The sequence below is a fragment of the Synchiropus splendidus genome, chromosome 4 (genome assembly GCF_027744825.2).
Source record: "Synchiropus splendidus isolate RoL2022-P1 chromosome 4, RoL_Sspl_1.0, whole genome shotgun sequence".
Lineage (NCBI taxonomy): Eukaryota > Metazoa > Chordata > Actinopteri > Syngnathiformes > Callionymidae > Synchiropus > Synchiropus splendidus.
Genome location: NC_071337.1, coordinates 27,601,639 through 27,626,238, shown reverse-complemented (window position 1 = coordinate 27,626,238; position 24,600 = coordinate 27,601,639). Strand labels below are relative to the sequence as shown.

Below are 24,600 nucleotides of genomic sequence, written 5' to 3'. Positions count from 1 at the left end.
GGGAGGGGGTGATTGCCCCTCCTCCGTAACATACACACACACATTTCTCCCTCCTCTCTCTCTCTCACACACACACGCGCGCGCGCGCGCACATCTGGAAACGTTAACAGCGTCTGCATGAACGTGTACCTCTCTCCCCCCATCTCCCCCCGTCCCCCAGTATCACTGCAGAGCTGCGGCCGCTCGCTCAGCGCGGTGACACGCGCGCATACACACACGCGCGCTCTGACATGCGCACGCAGGGAGGACAGACGGACAGGTAGCGCGGATCGACAGCCACATGCTGGTCGGGACCTGAGCGCGGTACCGGGTTTCTGGATGGGACTGACGTGTCTGGATCGTGATTCTGGGGGAGATGAAAAGGGGGTTTAACCCTGAAGCTGCCGAAATGGAATATTTCAGTCCTTGTGTTTTCCAAATGTTGCTCCTGCTCTCATCCTCCTCCTCCTCCTCCTCTTCCTCCTCCTCCTCCTCCTTCTCCTCCTCCCGTCACATCCTCTGATGCGTCTCCTGCGCACTTCCATCCCTGACACTCTTCCTCCCTCCACGGCTTAGTTTGACACCGGGAGAGGGGACACCGAGCCGGGGGGAGACAGAGGGGGAGACGGACTGAGGTGTGACTGTACGCGCTATTGCTCTCATGGTCGCCGCCTAGGGCCCGGATGTACCGAGGGATGCACCGGTGCGTTTTCCCAGCCGGTTCCGCCGACAGATCCTGCTTCTTCTCGCCGTCCTTCAGCGCCATCATGGGGATTAGGTAATATTGACTCCCGAAGCCTCTTCAGCAGGAGCGGATCTTGACACTGTCCTGCCAGAGACAGTCCTTCTTTTGGATTTCTGTTGTCCCCCTCCCCTCCTTACCCTCCTTCCCCCTCCCCGCACTTCTTTCACCTCTGGAGGTTCCGGCGGACTCGATTTATGGTCAATGAAAGCAGAAACATGTATATACCGGAGGAAACCCTTGAGAACCATCAAGGTACGTGGTGCCTTTTCACTCTCACCTGTCGGTGGGGGGGACATGGGAGGGTGGGGGGCTGCTTCCTCACGTTGATTTCCTGCAGGTGTAGCGCGAGGCCTGGGCCTGCGGTCGGGGGTGGGGGGTACTCGTTGATTCGTGTGGGGGGGCGACCCCAGCTGACTTTTATTTCGGGAGTTTGGACGCAACAGTGTGTGTGTGCGCGCGCGCGCGTGTGTGTCGGGAAGGAAAGGCTCTGTTTGCATTGCGCAGTGTTACGCGTCTCCTTCCACCCACGTTGCAGAGAAGCTTCGTCTATGCTCCGCTGCGTCTTCATCAGCGGTGGATCCAATGATGTCCACACTCTTCATCATCACCACCATCATCATCACCATCGTCTTCCTCGCCGCCTTCACTTTCATCACAGCCACACTCAGCCATGGCGACAGGCTCCATAGCAACAGGGGATGAGGAGATAGCTGGTGTGTGCGTGGCTCGTGCGTGTGTGCGCGAGAGCCGTAAAGTTACGTTTCAAAAGTTGACGTTTGATGATTTACGATGGTCACCATGGAAACAACATCCTGGCAACAGGCAGAAGTCAGTGGATGAGTTCTTGGACCAGCTGAGTTTGTGAGATGTTGTTTACTGCTGGTTACCATGGTGACACCTCAGCACCTTGTCACGTGATGTCCCCTGTCCAGTGTCAACATTTGACCAGCACAAACCATGGGCAAATGCTACAAAAAACACACTCTATAAAACAAGTGTGTGATGCTAACATGCGCACACATTCCAACAAGAGGTTCGGACCTGTCTTCAGAGGTGCATGTATTGTTCAGAGGTCTGTGAGATGGAGGTGAGTTCCAGTCCACGCATGCTTATTGTAGGCCACAGACTTCAGCTCTCTGAAACCCAATCGGCATGTGAGTGCAGGGGTAATGAGGATCAGCACATCTGTGTGGGGTGTGAGCGTTGAATGGATACTCCAGAGGTCCTAGTGTGAGTGTCCGCAAAACTGATGCTGGATTTGGGGCATGACCACGTGACCACAGCGAGGATGCATTCTCCTGGTACAGTAGAGTTCGTGTAGAGCTTTAGGGGACACCTAGACGAGTGCCTGTACTGCAGACCTCTGTCGCTGACTGGTGGTTCTTAATCCTCACCAACTCTGGTTGAGGTCAAGGACGACTCGTACTTTCTCAAGCATGTCCTTCAGCAAAGAAATCTGGACGCTGGAGCTCCAGCAGGCCCATCACTGATGTCACGAGGAGATGATTTGCGGGAACATTGTCTATGGTGTCTCCATTAGCTCAGAAGCAAGGACACTCCGTGTCGAGCTGGTTGTCTTCATAGACTGTAGTGTCCTCCATTAATGAGGCATGATGGTTGGTACACGGCGTACATCTCACCAGTTTTAGACTTTAGAGAATCACTTGCTAGAGTGTTATAACCAGTCCTTTTGTCCGCTAAGACTTTTCTTCTCTGTCCTACCTAGTCACACCTAGTTCTTTTCTGTGAAGAGAAAATCGAAACAGGACGTCCGGTTACTGGCTGGGGGCCGGATTGCCGAACAGGGTCATGGTCCATGCTCTGGTTCTGATTGTCATGACTTACGTTGAGTTCAGTCTCTTCAGTCTGTCTGCATTTGTGTGTGTGTGTGTTTGCGTATGCGTGTCAGTCTAATTTAAGCTTGTTTCCTTCTATAAAAAGCATCATTTGAAGAAACAAGTTTTAAATAGGCCGCATTTGACGTGTTGGAGAAGCAGGAAGTGGGCAGTCAGTGTCTGACACTTCCAAATAGACAGTCCTACTGAGCCACTGTGTGAGCCCCCCACACTTGATCTGGACAGGACCGCTCACTTGATGTCTCATGACCCCGTCTCCAATGAGCTGAGGTCTTCTGTTCACGATTCTGACCAGAAATGGGCAGGTGTGGGCCAGCAGGGTCTAGAAACTGGACTGAGAAGATCCAAGGACAGGCTGCTCATGAGGGCCCCTCTTCCTAGTTTTCTCTTTCTCCCGCTACCTCATCTCCCTTGCCACCACGTTTTCTTTACCCCTTCCTTTCAAATGTTCTTGTCTTCCTTTTTCTTTTGCAATGTCTTTTTCTTTTGCAATGTTTTTACTGGCTTTTTACTCGTCTATCTCTTTGTCCTTCCTCTTTCTTCTCCTCCCACTCTTCCTTCTGCCCTTCATTTCTTCCTCTCCCTTCTCTAATAAAGAGCAGGATGCAGCGCTCTGGTTTGAAAAGACCTGAATATATTAAATATATCATACCGTGTGTCCTTGACAGTCCGTGCGTGTGTGTGCGTTCACTCTTTCTAGGCCAGTGTGGATGTGTGCTCGGTGGATCTCTTCCCACCAGACCAATTTTTGCCTGGAAATGTGTGTGCATTTAAGTGTGTGTGCGTGCATGTGTGTGTGTGTGTGTGAGACAGTCCACTTCCCAAAAGACCAGACTCACTTTTTAAACTCTGGAGTCCTGATGACTATTACAGACTAGTGTGTGTGTGGATCGGGAGGGTTGGAGGTGTGGGGGATGGGGGTACCTGGTTTATCCATACTTCTGCGAACCAATTATTGACAAAATACCCACGTGTGGGGACCTTATGCCTTTGTGGGGTCGAAAGCATGAGCGGACCCGACAAATATAGATATACAAACTTGTGTGTGTGTGTGTGTGTGTGTTTACTTGGTTTAGCTACACTTGTGAGGACCAGTTCTTGGAAACATTTTTGCCTCTGTTTGAGGGTGAAGACTTCAAAGGAGTTGGGTGTAAGTTTGGTTAAGGGTTATGGTGGAGTTTAGCCATTTGTTTAGGACGGTTAGGTTTAGAGTGAGAGGCTGGGGAAAGCATGAAATGTCCCCACAAAGATAGCAGCAAGCATGTGCGTTTGTCTCACCCTGTGTTTATGAGAGCTATCTTGCCACTCTGGCTCCTTCTGGTTTCAGTCATTCTGGTGGTTTTGCGGGGTACGTGGTGAAATCACTGTTAGAGTAGACAGGAATGGTCAGCTGCACTGTCATTATGACAACCGGTGGCGCAAGTCCACCCAGAGTACAAAGGTCAGTGACCTCTGTTGGATCATTAACAGAGTGACATCAGGCTGGGTTTCTCAACATCAGCCCACGTGGACCAATCAGAGCTCAGTTCCAACGATTGAGAAGCTTGTTCCAGTGTTCAGAAGAGTCAGCCTTCAGAGGCGACAGCTCTGGTTCAGAGCCCACTCTGATCACTCCCTCACATGAAAACTTGGATATTTAAAGACGCTGGAGACCAAAATAGCTTCCTCCTCATCCTCATTCTGTCATCTGAGGTCACTTCCTGTGTAGTGAGGTCATTTCCTTTGTGCAGTCTTTTTCACACACTCTCTCACACGTGCGCGCACACACAAAACAAGTGAAATAATTCCGTTTCAAGTCAGTTATTTTGTGATGAATTGAAGGGTGTGTGACACCAAGCCATCACTCTAAGTTAGTGTAGTACTCCAGGTGTGTCGGGATGACCATGTGTTGTAAGCAATGTGCCCATCCTGCAGGAACTCAGATTGCCTCCATCGCTGGTTGACATAAGAACCTGAGATCCACCTCTGTGGATGAGGAGTTACAATCACTATGGGCGTCATGGCTTGGGTTACGGAACTGTGAGAGACTCGGAGCACACTTATTCCTCTTTGTACACACACGCTTTAACAAGTCTGGGTCAAACTCATTTCTTTCCTGGTGCTCCCTCCCCATCTACCCCTCAGCCACCTCCCCCTTTTTCTCTGTGTTGCCCCTCCCTCCCACAGTCTCCACAGCTGGAAACTTACACAAGTTTCCAGTTCTCCAGATTCTTCTGGCTGGAAGTCAGATGGAATGTTTCTGGGTTTATTCTTTCGTGGAGGAACTCACACAGTCACTCACGCTCACTCAAAAACACAAACACACGGAAACACACTCACGACCTCTCATTGCCATAATGTTTACCCCAACCTCTCTCCCTTAACTTGACCATTCAAAATAAATAGCTAACCTTAACTAGGACTCTGAACCAAACTTACACCCATTTATAACTTTTACTGACGTTTTAACCCTCAAAACCTTGTGAGGACAGGCTAAAATGTCCCCATAAAGCAAAATGTCCTCACAAGAATGGTGCCTTGTCAAGACTTGGCACACACAAGTATAGCAAAACATGACCGCAAACACACGTGTACAAGCGTCCACGCACAATACACACGCCGTCACACACACCACATGCACTCACACACAGAGCCTACGTGTGTGTGTCTGTGTGGCAATAAATACATGTCCAAGAACATATAAGTCACATGGTCTCATCTTTTTCACTTGCTAGCCATTCACTTCTCCAAAGATTGTAGGATTCATTTGTTTGATAAGAAGTGAAGAAGGGATGAGGTTTGCAACAGAAAAGCGTCATCCGACAGGCTAAACACATGGAGGGACTCGTGTTAGAAGACAAGAAGTGACAAGAAGTTGCCGTCGTCAGAGTTGCACAAGTCTTGTTCTTGAAACAGCAGATTGTCATGAATGCAAACATCTGCACGTGTCTCTATGTTTCCGGGCCATTTCTGCAAACGACCCAGAGGGCCTGAAAAATTGGGCGATTAACTGAGCTCATTAACTCCTGGAAGCCGAGAGACGTCCCCACACACTGAGGAAATGCGCACGCACACAGCCCGTGCAGTGCCTTCACCACATTAGTAATGTTGCTTTGATTCAGTCAGTGCTAGTCATCCGCTTTAAGGTATGTCCACATAATGAAGTCTGGCTGGTGATGTGCATTAACTTGAAGTAATATTCAACAGATATGACGAAATGTTATATGAAATCTCTCATTTCATGTTCATCGGGTTGAATAAAGTCAGTGAGGTCACGTTCAGCGGACTTATGTATTTGTTAAGGTCACGACAGTTTTATCGTGCTCATCATATCACCATCATAACAAATTCAGTTATGGTCAAAAGATGAAGCAGATCAAGCTATGATCATCAGATCGATTCTGGTGTTTGCCAGAGGATCATCAGATGCAGTTGAATTGGGTGATGTTCGTCCTAGCAACTCAGTGTTGTGGTGTTTATCAAATGACATCGGTGTTAAATAATTCATTTATGTCCGTCGTAAGAATTCTGCTCATTACAAATCTCATAACGTTCTTCATGTTGCATTCGATACAGCATTTACCAGATGAAGTCTTGATGTTTTGATGATCATATTGAATTATGTGCGTTATGAGTTTGTGCTGTGATGTTCTTCAGATGAAGTCAGTTTTGTCCACACACATTACGTGTGATGACTGCCACCCATTTAGGTTATATTTGTCAAATTAAACATTGAATTATGCATCTCAAAATATATCAGACTTAGTGTTTGTGCTGTTCATCGTATGTCAGAAGAGGTATTTTGATCAAGTACTGTTCAACCGATTCAGTTTTTCAATGTGAAACAGATGAAGCTATGTTCAAATTATAAAGTCGCGATTAAGTATGTTTTGTGTTTGTCATCAGATGAACTGATGTTGCTAAAATTGCCTCCCTGTTGTGATGTGAACAAATGAAATTAATCAGATTAAATCAGTGTTTTGATTGTCATGAGGTAAAGTTGTTCAAGTAGCACGAGTGTGCTGATGCTCATGAGATTACACTTTGATCATCACGTCATTTTTGGGGATCTTCACTGGATTAAAATATTGCTTATTTGGTCAAATCTGTTTTGTGATGTGTTAGTCAGATTAGATTATGTTCATCACAGGTCTTTGTTTTGATGTTCCTCACATTAAATGGCTGTGGTGATGTTTAACATATAAAAAGATTTTAGTCAGATCTAGTTGTGTCTCGTGATGTCCATCATCTTAACTCATTGTTGAGATGCTATTTATATTCGATTAAGTTAGTGTTGTGATGATCATCAGATTAAGTTATGTTGGTCAATACACGTTGCTATGATGATAAAAATTAAATTCTGATCATGATTCAAAAGGTGAAAGCAGTGACGTGATGTTCATGACTCGTGCACATGAACATTATGTTCATCAGAATAGGTTTTATGGATTGTGTTTACCATATTAAATTAGTGTTGCGGTGTTATGTCATATGAAGTTAGTGTGGTGATGTTTAACAGATGAAACTATGCTGACTGGATTAAGTTTGCAACGCTGTTCACATATTGAAATACGTGAAGCAGATAAAGTTTGTGACCTTAATCAGAGGGGGAGGAGTTGAGTTTACTGCACAAGTCATTCAGCTGTTGGATTGTTGAACTCAGTCAGTCCTGTTTTATCTTCATCGTCTTTCATCTCTCACACTCACACACACATGCACACTTCTACCCATGTGATTAAATTTTCATGTACCTTCATGTGTGTGTCCCAGACACATTCCTCAGATGCCATTTTCGGGAATGATTTGCTCGTACTCTGAACATCTCATTCTCACTATTATCCAGACGGCATGAACTGGCCGTCTCACTGCTCAATGTTTGTAACCGTCTTCGGGGTGTATGACAACATGTGTCTACATGCTCTCACTCTCCCTCATCTCCCCACAGGCTCCGACTACTCCCCTCCTCCTCTCCCTCGTCCTCCCACCTCCAGACTGACCAATGAGCACGGAGGCGGTGGTGTGGGGTCCAATCATGGCATGGGTGTGGTGGGTCTGGCCCCAGAGCACGTTCCCACGCCCGGCGCCGCCCTCAGCTGGCAGGCGGCCATCGACGCGGCACGCCAGGCAAAGATGATGGGCAACGCGGCGGCGGGCGGTGCGGGTCTGGGAGCTGGGGGGGGCGGACCCATCTCCACCGCAAGCTCCACCCAGAGGAAGAGACAGCACTACAGTGCCAAGCCCAAGAAGCAGACCACCACCACAGCCACACGTCCACCCCGGGCTCTGCTATGCCTCACACTAAAGAACCCCATCAGGCGGGCCTGCATCAACATTGTTGAGTGGAAGTATCCTGGACCACACAGTGACCTTCACCTCTGACCTTCATATTCCAGTCTTTCACTCATACACCCTACAGCAGACCTTATCCATCACTCAGAGTCGTGTATAAGGTAAAAGAGAGTGGAGTGAGTCTCAGGAGGAGAGGAAGACAGAGCGCAAGGAGTAGCAGGAGAGTGGGTGAGGAAAGGAGAGGCAGAGGAGGTGAGAGGGTGAAGGGGGGAGGAGGTCCGAGGGTAGCGGGGGACGGGGAGCTGAGAGAGAGCAAGCAGAAGAAAGGAAGGAAGGAAGGAAGGAAGGAGGGTAGGGAAGAAAGCATTTGAGGAGGAGAGAAAGTAGGAGGAGAGCGGGTGAAGGGACAAGGGTGCATAAGTGTGTGGTACTCATGGTTCTGATGAAATCCAGACCTCCTCTCTCACTGTTGCCAAAAATAATGAGGTCACTTCACTCAAGGACCTTTCCCGGAGAAACCAGCACTCCCCTTTCGTCCACACGACGGTCATGCCGCCGCTGCATCCATATAAGGACAACTGCTGTCTCAGACCACGTGACAAGTGTCAGTGAGACTACACACACTCAAAGTTCACACATGCACTCAAACACACGCACGCATGCACGCACTGATTTGGATAAGAACCAAATCCACTGAAACAAGTGAAGTCAAGTTGGTCGACACTCCAGAAGTGAGTTAAGATTACTAGTTCAAGAGTGTATATTCCTTGACTCTCCTCTCAGACCGTTTGAGATCATCATCCTGATGACCATTTTTGCCAACTGTGTGGCCTTAGCTGTCTACATCCCATTTCCTGAGGACGACTCCAACGCCACCAACTCCAACCTGGTGAGTCTTCTGTCCAGAACACAATAGTTGAGATGAGGGTGGTGACGATCAATGTACTTATGAAGATGAAAGAGGTGATAAACACGAAAGTAGTGAAGGAGGAAAATGTGATGATGAAGATGATGGTGATGATGCAGTAGGTGGTATTGAAGATGAAGGTGATGATGAAGATGATGGTGTTGATGCAGTAGGTGGTATTGAAGATGAAGGTGTTGGTGAAGATGATGGTGATGATGCAGTAGATGGTGCTGAAGATGAAGGTGATGATGAAGATGATGGTGATGATGCAGTAGGTGGTATTGAAGATGAAGGTGATGATGAAGATGATGGTGTTGATGCAGTAGATGGTATTGAAGATGAAGGTGATGATGAAGATGATGGTGATGATGCAGTAGATGGTATTGAAGATGAAGGTGATGATGAAGATGATGGTGATGATGCAGTAGGTGGTATTGAAGATGAAGGTGATGATGATGATGATGGTGATGATGCAGTAGATGGTATTGAAGATGAAGGTGATGATGAAGATGATGGTGATGATGCAGTAGATGGTGTTGAAGATGAAGGTGATGATGAAGATGATGGTGATGATGCAGTAGATGGTGTTGAAGATGAAGGTGATGATGAAGATGATGGTGATGATGCAGTAGATGGTATTGAAGATGAAGGTGATGATGGTGATGATGCAGTAGGTGGTATTGAAGATGAAGGTGATGATGAAGATGATGGTGATGATGCAGTAGGTGGTATTGAAGATGAAGGTGATGATGAAGATGATGGTGTTGATGCAGTAGATGGTATTGAAGATGGAGGTGATGATGAAGACGATGGTGATGATGTAGAAGGTAGTATTGAAGATGAAGGTGATGATGAAGATGATGGTGATGATGCAGTAGATGGTATTGAAGATGAAGGTGATGATGAAGATGATGGTGCTGATGCAGTAGATGGTATTGAAGATGAAGGTGATGATGAAGATGATGGTGATGATGCAGTAGATGGTGCTGAAGATGAAAGTGATGATGAAGATGATGGTGATGATGCAGTAGATGGTATTGAAGATGAAGGTGATGATGAAGATGATGGTGATGATGCAGTAGATGGTATTGAAGATGAAGTGATGATGATAAAGGTGGTGATGAAGATCACACCAATAGGATTGAATGTGTAAAGGGCCTGTGCTTCTGTATGAGTGTTATGTAACTCTCTGTTGTGTCCTCTCATACGAGCCTTCTATTTCCGTCTCCATCCCATAATCTCTTGCTCTGTCTCCTTGGTGACAGACCCAATAATAGCAGCGGGAAATGTTGTCATGGAAACGGTAGCTGTGGCGATGCTCTTCTTGTCCTTGGTTACAGCTGCAGCGTCTCTGATCACACAACTCTCTGATCCATGATCGATAACTCTGTGCGTGTCTTTGTGCATCAGCGTGTTTGAGTATGTGTGCGTGTGTAGGTGTGCGTAGGTGTGTGTGCACACGTGAGTGTGTGTATTTGTACATGCGACATCTTGCCCCCCCCTCGCTCCAGGGAGATGACCCAGTTTCCCATGATCCTCCGCGGCTGCCTCGGCTGGTTGTCGTAGCGATGTTTGTCTGTATGAATAATTGATGGGCAGACTTGTTGATGTTTACACGGTCACGTAACCATGGCAACCTAAAGGCTACACACCTGACCTGATGAAGACTCAAAACTACCTCACACACACACAGAACTTGCCCAGCCTCTCAGCCGTAACCTAACCGTCCAAAACAAATGGACTCTGAACCAAACTGAAACCCTATTATAGTGATCAAGTTATTTTGAAGTTTTCATCCTCAAACTGGAGATTAACCTCAAGAGGACCGACAAAATGTCCCCACAAAGCAATATGTCCTCACAAGTAGGTGTTTCCAAGAATGAATCCTTACAAGTATAGCAATACAAGTACACACACACATACACATGTACCACACACTTGACTTGACCTCACAGATCCGGTCACTTCCAGAGCTGGTCGATGGTAGATGTCTGAGAGATGTATATCATTCACAACCTCCTGACCATGTTTGGAGAGCCCCGGGGCCTCCAGAACCATACTATTTTTCAGCGAGAAATGTTGAAGGAACCACACTTCCACTGCTGCAATGAAAGTGCTCCACTACCAGAACGATGTACAGGCCCCGAGTGTCCAGGCACATGTTTTTTAGAAGCTAGTGGAGATTCATGTTGTCGTCAAACAAAAGCTGAGGTGTCGAGAGTTCCTCGTATTATCATCTATATTATTATGATATATTATTTTGTTCCATAATCAAAATCTCAGGTGAAACTGAAACACAATGACAGCCAAGGCTTCTGTTCCAGTCAAATTGTGGCAGCAGGCAGCCGCTTGTTTATAGACAAACACATCTACACATTAGTGTATCTTCTTCATCAGGCAACTTCTTTGGCAATAATCCACCATGCTCTGTCTTTCACTTGTCCGACTGGTTTGCGTCATCTGATTTACAGATCAGTTTTACAATTTCAACATAATGCCTCCAAACCATCCAAGACAAACGGCTGACCTTAACCAGGACTCTGAACCAAACTTAAACATAATGATAATGACCTTGTTGTTTTGAAATCTTCACCCTCAGATTGAGGTTTAACCTTGTCGGGTCCCACAAGGAGGTGTTTTCCCTTTTGGACCTCACCAGGACAGATATGTTTAAACACACACGCGCGCACACATACGCATGTTCAACGGACTATTTAATGTGCATGCCTTCATCTTAGCACAAGCTCTTCAACAGCTTCGACCCAAACGCAGCTATCTGCTCACCGGACACCAACAGCACATCCTTTATTTCAGAGTCCATGGGTGCGTCAGGGACTGACACTGACTGTGTTTTATCTGGGAATCAGTCTAAGAGACTTGGGTCTGGAGGACTCACTATGGGATGTGTCACACTGACTCTCACAATTGTGTCACGTTCAGTTACCATGGTGATATTGGAATAATGGTGGTTGCTGTAGTAATGTTTAAGAGGAAGTGAATGCAGTAACAGATTTGTGTGTGTGTGTGTGAAATACAGGAAAGAGTGGAGTACCTTTTCCTCATCATCTTTACTGTGGAAGCGTTCCTCAAGGTGATCGCATACGGACTTCTCTTCCATCCCAACGCATATCTTAGGAACGGCTGGAACCTTCTGGACTTCATCATCGTGGTGGTGGGGTAAGTACACACAGGCACTCTAATTGTTGTCAGGTCAACTTGTACTGTCTCTAGACCAAGGGGCAGAGAGAAGAACTGTTCTTACAATATCTGCCTCTTTTTTCTATTTTCTTTTCCCAAATAGATGTAAGTCCATTTTGATTTCCAGAGTCCCATGAGTGAACCAAAGTCGAGATAGTTACAAACACTACTCACTTTGATGTGTGAATGAATCATTCATCTAGACTGTGTTCTTTGACCATCAGAAGGTGACTGAACCTGTAACTCACCTGATGTATCACCTCTCAAAATGCTGCTCCCAAATGCTTCACAGACAAATTAGAATGTAAACAAGAACATGCTAAGTATACAGTGTCTATACACGCATGGTCCTGCATACCATCTCAGCGAAAGCAGGAGTAAACAGGATGTTGGGACGATGTTTCATGAATGCAAGTCTTTAAAAGATGACTTTTAAAGGTGTAGCTACGTGCTATGTTTCGAATGTGCTCTGGCAGACTATTCCAGGGTCAAGGAGCACTAATGTCGAAAGCTGCGTCGCGCCTATATTCAGGGGTCGCCGCCAGCAAGAACCCACCTGAGGGTCTGAGTATTGTGGCTGGTTTGGAGGGATCAGCATTACTACACTGTACTTGGAGGGGGGGCAGTCCAAGACTGACTTGGGAAGTTATTTATAAAATCTTATAGCTGTTTGTAAAGTGGACACAAGCCAGAGCAGCGAAGCTAACACAAGCATGATGAGCTGTCGTCTGTGTCCAAGTGGGAGAATATGAACATATGAATAAGTTCTTCCACGTCGGCATGAGAGCGTGGGTTTGAGTTTTGAGTGAGGTTATTTTGAGCAGTAGGAAACAGGACTTTGCTGTTTACTTAATGCCAGGGTCAAAGGAAGGTGAACAGTCAAATAGGATGCGGAGATTTCAGATTTATTTATTTTAACTGTTCTGATTTTATCACTTCTATTTTGCATGATTTCATTCTGCTTTGGTCTGGAATTTTCCAGACAAATCTTAAGCATTCTATGCCTCAGCTTCATAACGGTTCCTTATCAGTTCACATTTTGGAGCACATTTATTTGGTTCTGCGTTTAGTTTTCAGCCAATTTCTAATCATCAAGGCAAAGTCTGATGGTCTACAAGTGTCAATAAAGTTTTGAAGGAAGACGTCACGTTAGCTCTGTTAGATCTGCGGTGCAGACAGTCTTTGGTGCCGTGGGTCTGACGAACACGCCAACAACAAGGCGTGAAGTTAGAGGGTTTAAAAACAACTCAAAGATGGGCATTTGACCGGTTTCTTTGCTGTGAGTGTGTGCAAACAGAAACCTCCAGCGCAGCTCAGTTGTGAGTCATGGATGAGTTGACGCATCAGCATGGATCTATAACGTAAAGCCAGACTGTGACCGAATCATGTTGGTCGATGCTCAACACATTCTAATTGTTCATGATTTAATGTCATATAGCCCACCTCTGTCTGCGGACAAGTTAGGTGAAACTGGATCATTTCCCTCTCGCAGCACAATAGTGTGAGTTGAAAAACTAGAAAATCTAGATGATTTGGCCAAGAGGCAGCTGCACAACAGAACCTTGACACTGGTAAATTTGTTTCATATGGTGACTGAAGAGCTTACACTCAGTCTGAATCAGACTGGAATTTTTCCAAAAGAGAATTTTAACCCATGTGATCTAGAAGAGAAGAGAATACACTATGTCCAAGACTTTTGCCAAGAATGGAAATTAACAGAGTTGCCAAAAACTATTGAGATGACAAGTGTCAAAAGTACCGGTCAGAGTGGAGCGTGTGTGTGGGTTTTCTACGGGTACTCCGGTTTCCTCCCACAGGCGACCTGTCTAGGGTGTATTCCTGCCTCTCGCCCAGTGACCGCTGGGATGGGCACCAGCACTCCTCGCATCCCTGAACATGACTAAGCGCTGGTTAACTGACGATGTGGACTTAGAAACATCTATATAATAATATCTGGCAACGCATTATTTAAATAGCGCCTTTGAGATTTCTGTGCTTCATGACAAACTAGGATTTATGCTAATGGAATGTGTCTACATTTGCACATACAGTGGTACCTCGGTTTTCAAACGTCCCAGAATTCGAAAAAATCGGAGTTCGAACTAAAATTTCGAGATTTTTTTGCTTTGGATTTCGAACGAAAATCCAGAACTCGAACGCCCCCGAAAAAAGCCGGAAAAAACTTAACGTGCACGGACCGATCAGCTGACCCACGACGCGCTTTGTTATTGTGTATAACGCAGCCTCTGTATGCAGACGTGTCCCGTTAGCTACATTTACTGACTGTTTTTTCTTCATATTGAGGTGTAAAACCTTTCCTGTCTCCACACTGGACCGTGGTAGAGTGTCACAGGGGAGGTGCTCACTCTCCACACCTCCGAGGCTGGAGCGCACACTCCAGGGTTTGATGTCCTGTTGTGGGCTGGAGCTGGGACAGGGATGAGGCGAGTCTGGGACAGAGCGTTACTTGGTTTATGACTTTGTCACAGCCAAACTGCACAGAAGCGCACATTCAGAGCTGGACACGCACCGGGCACCTCTTCACTTCTGGAGAGACGTCACTCACTCCCACATGCATTTCTTTTTCCATTAATTGTAATGAGAAAAATTGAATTTCGATCTCAAACAAATCGCATCTTGAACGGCCGTCTGGAACGGATTGTGGTCGAGAACCGAGGTACCAATGTATATAAACATACGTAACATGTCTCGGCAAAATAGAAGTTTGGACTTCTGAAATCTCTCTTCAGAAGTCTGTGGGAAGCATGACGAGGTTGCATGTGTTTGACTTCATGTGGCAGAATGTGTTGGAGATCATGCTGGTGGTGAAGGATGGCGGTTCTGTGGACCCAACTATGAAAAATGATGTGACAGGACCTGGAAAAGCACTCTAAGGTTGCACTTAAAAAAAAAAAAAAAGAGCTGGTGGACTACTTCAAGGCCATTTTCCTTTCGATTTTGCAACAGTGTGGCTTCTATTCATTAGTCTCATTGTTTATCCGGGGTTGGTGAGGTACTTATTTGGTATGATCAGGTTGCAGCACAAATCTGTGAAGAGATTTGTAAGTGAAGCAGAAACAGCTCGAGGTAAAATTTCAGAGAATTTCCTGCCTGACTGAGAGTTAAAAGGGCAGACGCTGATGTTTAATTTCCAAGTATGTTATGTTTCAGACGTGGAGCGGAACATAATTGCAATAATGGAAGAGTCACAGGAGGCTAACAGCGGGTCAAATACAATGGTTTAATATAACAATACAAAAATCACCACAAAAAGCGTCATCGAAGGGTTAGAAATAAACAAAAATCCAAATTCAAATTGTCACCGAACCAGGATGAGTCGTCAACGGAATAAGTCCAACAAAAGGCGTCACAGAACCGGAAGAACAAATACAAGCGGAGTCTATAAAACGAGAGAACAAACACAATGAACAATGAAACACAAAACTAACTAGTGATCATCAGAACAAACACACGAGCAAGGGAAAGCAACAACAAGGAAAAAAAAAACCAGGAAGCCACACGGAACAAATAGACTAAGAAAGGCAGAACACAAAACTCAGAGCACCGGGGTTTAGAAAGAGTGAACAAAAGATAAGTCAACCAATAGATAAAATGAACGACGGAACCAGAGCAAGGGAGGAGAGCCAATTGACCAGTGATACAATTGAAGTCCATCTGGCACAGGTTGCTGGAGTCCAGGTGTTCTAACGCTCAGGTGATTAGTGGAAAATCGACTCCAGATGTGTGCCACAAAACAGGAAGGAAGAGGGGAGACACAAAACGGGACAAAATAAAAGCGGATCATGACAGTATGGCAGCAATGCAATATTAAGTAAGACGGCTTTGTGGTCCAACACACACACTAATATTTGGGCTGGTACCAGAGTGGAGAACTCGGTGGAGGATTTGACCTTCAGCTGGTTCTTCTACTGCCTGTGTGCTGCCATGGCTTCAGCTAGTTAAAGTCACCTCGGATGATGATCATGTCAAACTCAGGTCTAGAAAGGGACTTGAGCACAGAAAACTCTTTCAGTATTTCAGAGCTGGGTTTTGGTGGTCTGTAAATGACTGAGACTAGCTTTCAACCACTGTTGAGCTCATCATTACAGCTAAGGAGAAAAGTCGTGATGAGGTGTGGGAGTAAAACATTTCTTGCGGACCACTGTAAATAAGGATGTCTTGTTGTTATGAGATGGTAGCTGAAAGGAGTCTGAGGTTGGGTTCTTACTGGGCAGCCATAGGTCTGTTGGATGCACAGCCCTGCCACCAGGCCAGACTCACTGAGTTTTGTTCTTTCTTACTGCAGGTTGTTCAGTGCCATCTTGGAACAGGCCACCAAAGTGGATGGGGCCACACCTATTGGAGGGAAGGCAGCTGGGTTCGATGTCAAAGCTCTCCGTGCATTCAGAGTCCTGAGACCTCTGAGACTCGTGTCCGGAGTCCCCAGTGAGTCCCGGCAATCCTAGCTAGAGCACAGGTCGCATACACTCAGGCACAAGTCGACACAGAGTTGTCTAGGCGCTACTGTGTCTATGGACCAAGACCTGCTCTCAGGTTTGCCGGTAGAAATCCTGACCCCACTGACCCCTGCCACCCCGTAGGTCTCCAGGTGGTGCTGAACTCCATCATCAAGGCCATGGTACCCCTGCTCCACATCGCCCTCCTGGTCCTCTTTGTCATTATCATCTACGCCATCATCGGCCTTGAGCTTTTCATGGGGAAGATGCACAAGACCTGCGTCCAGGAACACACTGGTGCGCCCACAGCGGGGGGTAGCATGCTGATTGTCGACGATATACTGTCTTTGATGTTACCGTGACCCAGCTTGACCTTCTCTCCCTCAGGAACCATCGCAGAAGAGAAGCCAGCGCCTTGTGCTCCCGATGGAGCGTACGGACGGCACTGTAAGAATGAGACGGAGTGTAAGATGGGCTGGGAGGGACCCAATGACGGCATCACCAACTTCGACAACTTTGCCTTTGCCATGCTGACCGTCTTCCAGTGTATCACCATGGAGGGCTGGACCGACGTGCTGTACTGGGTGAGCCGGCCCCCAGTGTGAGAGTGTCTCTGTGTGTGTAGGTCAAAGTGTATGGGAGAAAGAGAAAGTGTGTGTTAGTGTGTGAGTCTCTTCACCCCCTCTGCCTTTACTGTGTCTGCGACCACACACATGCACACACCCACACACACACACACACACACACGCACTCACTCACTGCTAATCTCCGACTGTGCTAACACACTTTCTCACCCTGTCTTCTGCTGCTCCCCACACCCTCTCCACCCCTCCCTCAGATGCAGGATGCGATGGGCTATGAGCTGCCATGGGTCTATTTTGTCTCACTCGTCATCTTCGGCTCCTTTTTTGTCCTCAATCTTGTTCTGGGGGTGTTGAGCGGGTAAGAGTGTGTGTATATGCCAGCGCGTGTGTTTAAGCTTATCTATCATAGTGAGGACCAAATTTGGGGAAAACACCTCCTTTGGAGGGGCTCTTATGCCAGACCCCACACGGTTGAGCCTCAGTTTAAGATGAAGTCTTCAAAACAACAAGGTCATTATAATTGGGTTTAAGAGTCATGGTTGAGTTTAGTCATTCGTCCTGGAGGGTGAGATGCTGGGGAATTGACAAAAGTCAATGAGAAACACCCAAAAGGTTAGTACAAGGATAGAAATACGAGAATGTTTGTGTGTGTTTAATCTTATCTATCCTAGTGAGGACCAGGTTTGGGGGAAAACACTTCCTAATGGGGCCCTTATGCCTTCGTGGGGCCCTTTTGCCAGACCCCACAAGGTTAAGCCTCAATTGAAGGTGAAGTGATGGTGTGACAAACCTGCATGTCAATGTCAATGTGTGTGTGTGTGTGTGTGTGTATTAGTGAGGTCACGTGATCAATAAGATCTGAACCAGGGTGAACACCCCAGGCGGACCTGCTCCTGGAACCTGAAGACACTACTTTATTTATAACTTCAAGATAACGAGAATGACAGGGGAGAGTTGTGTATTGTGGGAAATGGCGTCTCTGGGTCTAGCTGTTACTTCTTTTGTTGTCTTTTATTTTGAAGGATCTAACCTCCTCATCATCCATGTTGCTCTTTTTCACTTCCTTTTGCTCCTTCTCAATCTTTTCTCCTCCCGACCTACTTCTCCTCCTCTCTTCCACCACATCCTCTCCCCCCACTCGTCCTCTCCTCTTACACCACCTCCTCCTCTTCTGCATTCCCTCTTTTTTCTCATTTCATATCCTCTCCTAATCTCCTCCCCTTCTCCCCCACTCCTTCTCCGATCTACCTCCTCTCCTTCACGTCCCCTTCTCTCCTCCACTCCCCCCACTTCTCTTTAGGTCAATGATGCAGTAGGGTTCTGGTGGCCGTGGGTCTACTTTGTGTCCCTGATCATCGTGGGCTCCTTCTTTGTTCTGAACTTGGTTCTGGGGGTTTTAAGTGGGTAAGCTGAGGGTCAAAGGCCAATCCCCACTAGCTTCTTCCTACTCCCTGCTTTACACCTCTCTATGATGTTACGCCAGGGATCATTCAATCAGAGTTTATAGGCTGATGTCCAGTGTCCAGTGAGTCTTCTCAAACTCTGAGTCTGGACCAGTTTGAGGTTCTTCTTCTGTCTCTTAGAGTCAAGACCTCCTTCAGGTTCTTCTTTTGTCATCCTCAGAGAGTTCTCTAAGGAGAGGGAAAAGGCCAAAGCTCGCGGCGACTTCCAGAAACTGAGGGAGAAGCAGCAGCTGGAGGAAGATCTCAAGGTACGCAATGCCTGGTTGCCTGCCTGAGACGCTCTGCATTACTGAACCTAACTGTGCTGGGACCATAGGGCTACTTGGACTGGATCACTCAGGCTGAAGATATTGACCCAGAGAACGAGGACGACGGTCTGGACGATGACAAGCCCCGCAACTGTGAGTGTGCCTCGAAACCAAATCCATATCAGGTTCAGGATCGGTTTGGCAAAACACGAGTGGTCGGCTTCATGTTAGTCGAGGCTCTCTTTTAGCGGAACGTACGCCGCTCCACACCAATTCCAGCGAGGTCATGCTGACGTCACGCAAATATTTCGTGGCTCCGGTCCATGTGGTCAAGTTTATTTTCTGAAATGAATCAGGATTCCACAAACAGGTTAGAAAAAGTCAAGTTCCCATGTCCGCCCCCTCGCTCTTCACAGATTAGCACCCCTCCGTGTGTGTTTCCTCCCGGTACTCCTCTGTTCTATGGATACTGCTCCCACATCTCTTCCGTGACACTCTGGCATATGCAGGTCCAAGACTGTGTGTGAGCGCGTGTGCTGTGGAGGAGCAATGCTGCCCTCTTTGCTGGAAGGAGCTGTCTCTATGTGTGTGCGCGTGTGTGTGCGCTCAGCCCTCTCTGTGTCTGCAGGTAAAAGTGGCGGGTTTCAGTCTCTGCGCGGAGCGGTGAAGAGAAACGCGAGGCTGCTTCGTAAGGCGTGTGCGTGTGTCTGCATGTTTCGACGGCTCCTCCCCTCTCCACCCTATCCTACCCCTTTCTTCCCTCCGGATCAGATGTGGCCCTTCGGACCCCCGAGAACAACAAGCCGAGTCTTCCTGAATTCAAACGCTTGACCAAAGTGTGACGTCCACTTGTTGTTCTCCGACTCGCTTTACTCCTGCATCCTCCAATTTATTCTGAAATAAAACGAGTTTGATATCCGCAGCCCACAATCCCTTCCTTTCCCCTGTTCTTCTTCTATGACAACTTTCTTTAGTCTGCCTTCCTCTGCACATCCACCCCCGCCTCCCTGTGTCCCGGGTCTTGGGTGTCTCTCCAACAATAGCACTTGAACTAGTTCAACTCCTCAGAGAGTTCAGCTTGTCAGGAAGTGACACGTGTGTCGCCATGATGACATCAGCTGACCAGTCAGGTGTCTGAACGACTGACAAAAGACCACTGTATGCCCCCCGAGGACCGTCCAGCAAGTTCTAGAGCCCAAGATATGTTCACAGCCTCTATGTCCTGCAGCTTCTTAGCTCGACATGCTCAACAGTGGGCTCTGCAGCTGTGTTCTTTATTTGAGTTGATCTTTCCTTCAAATCCTCCCGGGACCCCGGTGATGTGACCATTTTTTTCCCCTCTGCTTCAAATCAGTGGACACGAGAAAGTCCTTATTCCTGGTCCTGCCTGTGGAGTCCTGGTCCGGAGCCAGGACATGCATGTTTGGTTTGGAGGTTCCCTGGAAGCAGGCTCAGCTCTCTGCCTGCAGCTCAGTGACCTGTTTGTCTTCTGTGCCCTCAGTGAGCATGCCAGCCAGCGAGAACGAGTCCGTCAACACAGACAACCCGCCTGGGGGAGACCTGGAAGGGGAGACCTGCTGCACCCGGCTGGCGTGAGTTCCTCATCCTTCTGCTCAGGACTTGATGAGGTCTGCTACAGGACCGAACCAGCGGTCAGTCGAGGGTTCAGGTTCTCAGCTGTCCTCCTCTGGGCCCCTCTCTCTGTCCTCAAGACCTCTGACCTGTTCAGACCTCTGTCCGCACACCCCCTTCATGTGTGTGTCTGTGTGCCGTCTGTGTGTATAATCCATTCTGTTCTTTGTGTTCCAGAACTAGAATCTCCAAGTCCAAGTTCAGGTTAGTACGTGTCCCATTGTCCCTCAACCCCAGTCCTTGTGTGTCCCCAATGCCCAGGAACGGATCTCTCTGTCTGTCCAAACTAAGTCTAATGTCTGTAGTGTCGTGTCTTGTGTGGCGTCAGCGGTTCTGTCGCCCCCATCACAAGGGTCAGCTGAGTGCCGGCTGGCTTTCACGACTTGTGGCTGCCGCTTATCGATGGGATGGAAAAGAAAGGACAGAGGAGACGTGGCAAGCTTGAGTGTTTAGTTGTGTATGTTGTCCACTGGTGATAGACGAGAGGTGTGTAGAAATGAGAAATGCTACACTTGTAGAAACAAACTGAGCTGTATAATGAGGGTGATGAGAAGGAGCACTGCAGGAAGAGAGTGAAGACTCAGGAAGGCTATGAGGAGCGAGAGCGAGAAAGGGACAGAGCAGGACTGAAAGGCTGGCTGGTAGCGTGAGGGGAATTGCTTTGGTGGGATTGGATGCTCACTTTCCAATAGTTGTGGTTTGCGTTGCAGGCCTTGACATGAAATTGGATGGTGAGGTGCACCGTGCTATCAACATTATTATTGTTGGACCCACAAACTAAGTCTGTGATCAGAAATTGCATCTGAAGAACAGAAACAAACCAACAAAATGTAGCAACAACAACTATCATGCTCATTTTAGACATCAGCAACAGGACAAATGTAAATAAGATCAGGTATCAGAGGTGAAATTCTTGGAGGTCAATGTCGACAAACACATCACGTACAGCAGACACAGCACATAATGATCATACCAAAAGAAAATTTCAACAAATGTATCTATAATTCATAAATATTAATGTTACTTGAGTGAAAGATCACTAAAACACTGTACTGCACTGATGCTGCCACATCTACTCTACGGTGAAATGCTTTTCATATCAACACCGCTCCACACAAGCTTGACAGTAGAACACACAAACAACTAGTTTGTATCGTATTGAAATTATCTGAGTAAACAGAGGCAAACACTGTTCATGATCAGAACATCTGATGAAGAGGGGCAGAACCCTTGCTCCAACTTCATTGAGCAGCATTAGCAAATGAACATTCCAGGAGTGAAAATGTGGAACTCTGTATCAAGAGAAATACAACTATTCTTAAAGCTAAGTTGCACATGACAGAAACATCTTTTTGTGTGATATTAAAATGAACCACGACTACTACGTGTCCTGCTCACCATCCTGCTGTTCTGGGTGCTGCTCACGAAGACTGATCTCTGGTTCAAACTCAGACCATTTCCCACCCCCCTGAGGAACCTCTGCAGGTTCTGTAGAACATCTGGTCCTGACTCAGGTCTGTTTGCATCTATCTGGACGTGACTTTAGCAGCCAGGGAAAAAAACATCATTTGATATGGGTAGACTTGAGTTCCAACGTTCTACTTCATCTGCAATGTCACGCTAAAATGATGTCATTGATGGTGTCATGACAATGTCTTTAACACACTTTCTTTTTCATCTTCATTCTTCTGTCACCCCTCTCAAACCCGTCTGCCTCCATTCTTACCCTCCCCTCTGGTGCCCCACTCTCAGTCGATACTCCCGACGGTGGAACCGTTTGTGTCGCAGGAAGTGTCGAGCAGGAGTGAAGTCCCAGGTATTCTACTGGCTCGTCATCTTCCTGGTCTTCCTCAACACCCTGACCATCGCATCTGAGCACCACCAGCAGCCCGATTGGCTGACCGATGTCCAAGGTGATCCTCCAATGAACTCTGACCCCTCTGAGTGTCCCAAGTCACTCTTAACCTCTCTGCTCTCCATAGACATCGCCAACAAGGTTCTACTGGCTCTCTTCACGGGCGAGATGTTGCTGAAGATGTACAGTCTGGGTCTGCAGGTGAGTACGACTGAGAACTTTGTCTGGTCCAGAACATGACAGTCCTCATCAATAGAACTCTCTCTACAGGCCTACTTCGTCTCCCTTTTCAACCGATTTGACAGCTTTGTGGTGTGTGGAGGAATCCTGGAGACCATCTTGGTGGAGACCAAGATCATGTCCCCTCTAGGCATCTCTGTACTGCGATGTGTACGGCTGCTGCGAATCTTCAAGATCACCCGGTAGCCACTCACCTGAGAGGAACACAGTCCCAAGAAGGCCCATGCTCTTCACCCTAACCTCTGGTTCTTCTCCATGCCTCCTCAGCTACTGGAACTCACTCTCCAACCTGGTGGCATCGCTGCTGAACTCTGTCCGCTCGATCGCATCGTTGCTGCTGCTGCTCTTCCTCTTCATCATCATCTTCTCGCTGCTAGGCATGCAGCTCTTCGGTGGGAAGTTCAACTTTGACGAAACACGCCGCAGCACCTTTGACAACTTTCCCCAGTCCCTGCTCACCGTCTTCCAGGTGTGGTCATGTGACCTGACTGTTGGCTCCACAAGCAGGTCCCTTATTCTTGCCCTCTGTGGTCTAGATCCTGACTGGAGAGGACTGGAACTCTGTGATGTATGATGGCATCATGGCCTACGGTGGGCCTTCGTTTCCGGGCATGCTTGTCTGCATCTACTTCATCATCCTCTTTATCTGTGGAAACTGTATCCTTTGACCAACTGAGATCTGCCATGAAGGACCTTCAGTACTAGGGGAAACGGTCTGGAGGTAAACCAGCCTTGTTGGTAGGTGAAAGAAACACAGGAGGTCTTCTCATGTAATTTGTGGACCCAAGAAACTCTTCACGTAGTTTCCTCAACGTTAATGTGACCAGACATTCTTCTCAATGTCTTCTTGGCCATTGCTGTGGACAACCTGGCAGATGCTGAGAGTCTCACATCTGCTCAGAAGGAAGAAGAGGAAGAGAAGGAGAGGAAGAAGCTTGCCAGGTACGTACCCAGTTAGCATGGTGCAAACACAGCTGCCGGACACTGTGAGTTTGTGTGTCCATATTTGCAGACTGGCCAGTCCAGAGAAGCGTCAGGAGAATGAGAAGCCTCCCCTTGAAGAGCAGAGAGAGAAGATCGAGCTGAAGTCGATCACCTCTGACGGAGAGACCATCATTGCCACCAAGGTACGACGCACCTGAGAGGGTAACACCCCTGAGAGAGGAGCACACATGACTAGGATGCGCATGAGACAGGAACTCACAGATGAAAGAGGAGCAAACCTTGACTGGAGTGCATCAATCTTTGTTTCCTTCAGATCCATATGGAGGACTTCTGTGGAGACGAGAATGAAGAAAAGAATCCATACCCTGCCAATGACTACATAGGTGTGTTTGTGCGCGCAGACATGTATTAATATTCTTGTATGGACCAATCTTTGACCAAACACAGATCTTGTGAGGACATTTTGGGTCGTCCCCATCAGGTTTTTGGTGTTAAAACGTCAAAATAACTGGGTCATTATAATAAGATTTATGTTGTTCAGAGTCCTGGTTAAGGTTAGCCATTTGTTCTGGATGGGTAGGTTTATGGGGAGAGGCTGGGGAAAGCGTTATGGCAATGAGAGATCCTCACAAAAATAGTAAACCACAACTGTGTGCGTGTTTGTGCGTCAGGCCTCTGACCCCTTCTTTTCTTGCATCAGGTGACGACGATGATGAAGAACCTGAGATGCCTGTTGGTCCAAGACCTCGTCCCTTGTCCGATATTCAGCTGAAGGAGAAAGCGGTTCCCATGCCAGAAGCACGAGCCTTCTTCATCTTCAGTCACACCAACAGGCAAGTCCGCCAACACCTCTCTTTCAGGTCCCCCCTGCATAACACAGAACTGACTCTGGATTGTGGTACTCCTGCAGATTCAGAGTTTTGTGCCACAAGATTGTGAACCACAACATCTTCACCAACCTCATCCTCTTCTTCATTCTGCTGAGCAGCATCAGTCTGGCTGCTGAGGACCCGGTCAAGAACGACTCCTTCAGAAACCAGGTCCACTCACACTTCCACATATATACACTTTCACACACACACTCAAACTTTGAAGCAAATGCAACACACACACATATGCAAAAACACAGGAAGAGGCTGAGAGAATGCTGTCTCCATCAGATCCTGGGCTACGCAGACCACGTCTTCACCGGACTCTTCACAATTGAGATCATCTTGAAGGTT

The 24,600-nt window shown here is 47.3% G+C and overlaps 1 protein-coding gene across 12 annotated transcripts in view; it reads left to right on the top strand.

Annotated features, from left to right (window-relative positions):
* Positions 1 to 24,600, top strand: part of cacna1c (calcium channel, voltage-dependent, L type, alpha 1C subunit) — a 41,760-nt gene that overhangs the window by 2,128 nt on the left and 15,032 nt on the right. For 3 of the 12 annotated variants that reach the window (XM_053864204.1, XM_053864208.1, XM_053864203.1), the window contains exons 2-23: positions 7,505 to 7,904; positions 8,632 to 8,737; positions 11,793 to 11,932; positions 16,260 to 16,399; positions 16,555 to 16,707; positions 16,798 to 16,994; positions 17,249 to 17,352; positions 18,618 to 18,705; positions 18,774 to 18,858; positions 20,207 to 20,297; positions 20,515 to 20,541; positions 22,090 to 22,250; positions 22,320 to 22,393; positions 22,463 to 22,614; positions 22,700 to 22,901; positions 22,969 to 23,089; positions 23,260 to 23,374; positions 23,445 to 23,559; positions 23,691 to 23,760; positions 24,078 to 24,210; positions 24,288 to 24,417; positions 24,538 to 24,597. In XM_053864204.1, the coding sequence (XP_053720179.1) occupies positions 7,505 to 7,904; positions 8,632 to 8,737; positions 11,793 to 11,932; positions 16,260 to 16,399; positions 16,555 to 16,707; positions 16,798 to 16,994; positions 17,249 to 17,352; positions 18,618 to 18,705; positions 18,774 to 18,858; positions 20,207 to 20,297; positions 20,515 to 20,541; positions 22,090 to 22,250; positions 22,320 to 22,393; positions 22,463 to 22,614; positions 22,700 to 22,901; positions 22,969 to 23,089; positions 23,260 to 23,374; positions 23,445 to 23,559; positions 23,691 to 23,760; positions 24,078 to 24,210; positions 24,288 to 24,417; positions 24,538 to 24,597 (2,864 nt within the window). Of the gene's footprint in view, positions 1 to 125; positions 977 to 7,504; positions 7,905 to 8,631; positions 8,738 to 11,792; positions 11,933 to 16,259; positions 16,400 to 16,554; positions 16,708 to 16,797; positions 16,995 to 17,248; positions 17,353 to 18,294; positions 18,399 to 18,617; positions 18,706 to 18,773; positions 18,859 to 19,333; positions 19,403 to 20,206; positions 20,298 to 20,514; positions 20,542 to 22,089; positions 22,251 to 22,319; positions 22,394 to 22,462; positions 22,615 to 22,699; positions 22,902 to 22,968; positions 23,090 to 23,259; positions 23,375 to 23,444; positions 23,560 to 23,690; positions 23,761 to 24,077; positions 24,211 to 24,287; positions 24,598 to 24,600 lie in introns of those variants that run through there. The other 9 variants (XM_053864201.1, XM_053864202.1, XM_053864200.1 and 6 more) reach the window with 7 other exon arrangements.